The 4,649-nt window shown below is 41.8% G+C and overlaps 1 protein-coding gene across 7 annotated transcripts in view; it reads left to right on the top strand.

Moving 5' to 3' along the window:
• SETX (senataxin) overlaps positions 1-4,649 on the top strand; it is an 85,216-nt gene that overhangs the window by 74,222 nt on the left and 6,345 nt on the right. For 3 of the 7 annotated variants that reach the window (XM_017519633.2, XM_017519634.2, XM_037735258.1), the window contains exons 24-27: positions 1,266-1,364; positions 2,840-2,878; positions 3,678-3,765; positions 3,888-3,971. In XM_017519633.2, the coding sequence (XP_017375122.1) occupies positions 1,266-1,364; positions 2,840-2,878; positions 3,678-3,765; positions 3,888-3,971 (310 nt within the window). The remainder of the gene's footprint in view (positions 1-1,265; positions 1,365-2,839; positions 2,879-3,677; positions 3,766-3,887; positions 3,972-4,649) is intronic. The other 4 variants (XM_017519638.2, XM_037735259.1, XM_017519635.2 and 1 more) reach the window with 3 other exon arrangements.

The following is a 4,649-nucleotide window of genomic DNA, read 5'->3' as shown; positions in this document are numbered from 1 at the left end:
AGGAGGCTGAGGCAGGAGAATTGCCTGAACCCAGGAGGCGGAGGTTGCGGTGAGCCGAGATCGCGCCATTGCACTCCAGCCTGGGTAACAAGAGCGAAACTCCGTCCCAAGGAAAAAAAAAAAATCAAACTAGAAATACAAAGGAACTTTTTTTTTAATTAATAAAAGGCATTTATGAAAAACTCATAGTTAACATTATACTTGATGGTAAGAATGAAAGCTTTTCCTCTAAGATCAGTAAAGATGTTTGAAACTCTTACTACTTCTTTTCAACATTATACTAGAGGTTTTAGAGCAATTAAGCAAGGGGAAAAAAAGCATCTTTATTGGAAAGAAAAAAGTAAGACTCTTCATAGGTGGCATAATCTTATTTCTAGAAACCCTAACAAATCCATTCAAAGGCACTATTAGAATAAGCTTAGCAGAATACAAGAGTAATGTATAAGAGTTGATTATTTTGATGTAATGAGCAATGAGCAATCTGAAAAGGAAGATAAAACAATTTGATTTACAATAGCATCAAAAAGAATAAAACACTTAGGAATAAACAGAACCAAAGAAGTGTAAGACTTGTATGCTGAAACCTGCAAAACATTGTTGAAAGGATTTAAACACCTAAATGGGCTAGGTGCAGTGGCTCATGCCTGTAATTCCAGCACTTTGGGAGGCCAAGGTGGGTGGATCACCTGAGGTCAGAAGTTCAAGATCAGCCTGGCCAACGGTAAAATCCTGTCTCTACTAATAATACGGGTGGTGCACACCTGTAACCCCAGCTACTCCAGAGGCTGAGACAGGAGAATGGCTTGAACCCGGGAGGCGGAGGTTGCAGTGAGCCGAGATTGCACCACTGCACTCCAGCCTGGGTGACAGAGCGAGACTCTGTCTCAAAAAAAAAGAAAAAAAAAAAAATTGTAAGGCCAGACATAGTGGCTCACATCTATAATCTTAACATTTTGGGAGGGTGAGGTAGAAGGATTGCTTGAGGCCACGGGTTTGAGACCAGCCTCAGCAACAAAACAAGGCCCCATCTCTACAAAACATAGAAAAATTAGGGTGGTGGTCTATGCATGTAGTCCTAGCTACTTACGAGGCTGCAACAGCGCTCAGGGGTTCAGGGTTACAGTGAGCTGTGAATATGCTGCTGCACTCCAGCTTGGACAAAAGTGAGGCTAAACTCTCTCTCAAAAAACCAAAAAACTAGTTTACAAATATGTATATTTAATAATTGTCTTTTTCCATTAAATATGTTTCTCTTTTGTGAATAGACCAGCAGAAGTAGATACTGTGGATGCATTCCAGGGTCGGCAGAAGGATTGCGTGATTGTTACATGTGTCAGAGCAAATACCATGCAAGGTTCAATTGGGTAAGTTACTGTCATTGTTGCTTTTTTATACTTTTATACATTGTCGCTTGTTTATAATTCAGGATTAGGTTCAGTTCATTATCTCTCACTGTTAGAAAACCACCATAATTTGCTTTCTTAATTTTCTTTTGTAAATTTCTTGTGTAATATTATGAAAGTTTCTCTTTAAGTTGTGAAATCAACCCACTGTTAGATCTTGGTGCAATCTCAGCTCACTGCAACCTCCACCTCCCAGGCTCAAGCAATTCTCCTGCCTCAGCCTCCCAAGTAGCTGGGACCACAGGCATGTACCACCATACCCAGCTAATTTTTGTATTTTTTTGTAGAGACAGGGTTTCGCCATGTTACCCAGGCTGTTCTCAAACTCCTGAGCTCAAGTGATCGCCCACTTTGGCCTCCCAAAATGCTGGGATTACAGGTGTGAGCCACCAAGTCCATGGTGGCTTTTATGTTAACGCATTTCATAGTGTTCTTTTATTTAATAAGATTTTTTTATTAATAAGATTCAAGTAAATAATTTAGTGTGTTTTGCAGAGGCATGTTACTCTCCATGGTATATGTTATATAAAGTGTCATTTTTTTCTCTTCTGTGTTTTCCTGCTTTGGCTACATTTGTTAACCTTAACTACTGTCAGTTTATTTAAGATGCTAAGGATACCTGTATGAGTGACAGAAAATTCCCCTGAGCCTGAGACTCTTACATGATGCTTTGTTCCTTGTCATGAGAAGCAGATAGAATTTACAGGTTATAAATTTGTTTTTTTTGTTGTTGTTGTTGTTTTTTTTTTGAGATGGAATCTCACTCTGTCACCAGGCTGGAGTACAGTGGCATGATCTGGGTTCACTTCAGTCTCCGCCTCCCGGGTTCAGGCCATCCTTCTGCCTCAGCCTCCCGAGTAGCTGGGACTAGAGGCATATGCCACCACACCCAGCTGATTTTTATATTTTTTAGTAGAGACGGGGTTTCACCATGTTGGCAGGTTGGTCTCAATCTCTTGCCCTCGTGATCCGCCTGCCTTGGACTCCCAAAGTGCTGGGATTACAGGCGTGATCCACACCTGGCCAAATTAGTTTGTTTTCAAAGAAAATAGTAATCAAAGTCACCTCCCTGGGATGGGCTGCATATACAGAGACTGGTTATATCTCAGGGCCATTTTATAAACAGTCTGTTCTTTCCCAGCTAATTTTCACTTTTTTCATAACCAGTTCTATTTCTGAGCTGTTTTTCTGATCTGTTGAAATATTTGTGTTGTGTCTATGTATTTCTGCACTAGTTCTACAATATTTTAACAACCTAGATATATTTAAATGCAAGAATAAAGTGATTGGACTGGTATCACATTTTTAGGGTATTTTTAAGGCTTCAGGATTGCACTGTTAAAATTTTCAATATCTCATCCAGGTTAAAAATAGAAAATTGATAGATCACTTTGAAGGAAACCCTGAGGTTTTGGTTTGTTTACTGTTTTTAATAGGAATTCTTCTGTGCCCAGTACCCTGTATTGGGACAGAGAGTAAGAAAGCACTGTGACTTCTAGAGAAGTGGAGGAGTCCTGGAAAAGCTGTCTGCAGTCCACCAGTGTCTCACATGGGCACGCTAAGTCACTCTAGAGTCCACCTGTGTCTCACATGGGCACGCGAAGCACTGAGTCACTCTAGAGTTCACCGGTGTCTCACATGAGTGTGCTAAGTGCTGAGTCACTCCAGAGTCCACTAGTGTCTCACATGGGTACGCTAAGCGCTGAGTCACTCTAGAGTCCACCTGTGTCTCACATGGACAGGCTAAGTGCTGAGTCACTCGAGCTCACCTGTGTCTCACACGGGTACACCAAGTCACTCTAGAGTCCACCTGTGTCTCACACGGGCACACTAAGACTAAGTCACTTGAGTCCACCTGTGTCTCACATGGACACGCTGAGCACTGAGTCACTCTAGAGTCCACCTGTGTCTTATGTGGGTACGCTAAGTGCTGAGTCACTCTAGAGTCCACCAGTGTCTCACATGGACACGCTAAGCACTAAGTCACTCTAGAGTCCACCTGTGTCTCACATGGACACGCTAAGTGCTAAGTCACTCTAGAGTCCACCTGTGTGTCATGTAGGCACTCACAGTCACTCTAGAGTCTACCTGTATCTCACGTGGGCACACTGTTATTCTAGAATTCACTTGTGTCTCATATGTGCATGCTAAGTCACTCTAGAGTCCACCAGTGTCTCACGTGGGCACGCTAAGTTATTCTAGAGTCCACCTATGTCTCATATGGGCATGTTAAGATATTCTAGACAAAGAAGGAAGTCTTTTTTTGTTGCGTAGATTCCTGGCAAGTTTGCAGAGATTGAATGTTACCATCACACGAGCCAAGTACAGCCTCTTCATCCTCGGACATTTGAGGACCCTGATGGTAGGTACCAGAGAGCTCAGAAGTTTGACCATTGTTACTGTTATTGGATTGAGTTTTTGTTATTTTCCATCAAAGTGTAAATGATTTCTGGATTACAAAATAATGGTGGTTATGTTTTCCAGCAACTTCCTAGGAGCTTTTGTGTACACGTGAACTATTCGCCTTTTTTCAGCCCAGAACCCAAGTGTCTACACTGGGCTCTCAAGGTGATCATTTTAAAACAAATTATCCACATCATAGGATTATTGTTAAGAAGGCATATTAAACCCACAAATGTAAAGTGCCAGACCAGTGCTTGGCACTTAGTAAACACTCAGTAAATGTGGCTGTTATTGGCCCAGCTTAATGCCAGAGAGAGTTTGCAGGCACGTGCTCTGCTCTGCTTTCCTGCTGGCGCTGGGAGGTGTGCTGCTCACACTGTTTTTCCAGCACTTGGTGCCTCCAGCGTTCCTCTGCCAAGATAGGCGCACGTCCGGACGAGGTGTACAAGTTTCCAACTTTAGTAGACAAATGGTACAACTTAATTAGCTGATATCACAGCTAGAGGTATCATGTAGTTGCTGTTTGTCTCATTAGGAGTAATAATTTTGTCGTTTTTCTCATTTCTCTTTTAATAAAAGTCATTGATTTCATCTACGAAGAGCCAACTTGGTGGCTGTTTTACCTGGTTTTGGTTCTTGCCACCAGGTGGCGCTCAGATACACCTTCTTTCTCATTTCACTCCTCTCTTCTGTAGCTCTATCCCCTCCAGCCTTTGTCGTTTGTGTGCCCACTCTAGAGAAAGTTGTAAAAGGTGCCCATTCTGGAGGAAGTTTTAAAAGCTGTGTACCGCTTATTTTTAAGTACCTCCTATTTTTTTTTTTTTTTTTTTTTTTTTTTTTTTT

Source organism: Cebus imitator, unplaced genomic scaffold (genome assembly GCF_001604975.1).
Source record: "Cebus imitator isolate Cc_AM_T3 unplaced genomic scaffold, Cebus_imitator-1.0 Scaffold762, whole genome shotgun sequence".
In the NCBI taxonomy this organism is placed as follows: domain Eukaryota; kingdom Metazoa; phylum Chordata; class Mammalia; order Primates; family Cebidae; genus Cebus; species Cebus imitator.
This window is presented reverse-complemented; position numbering and strand designations above follow the sequence as displayed.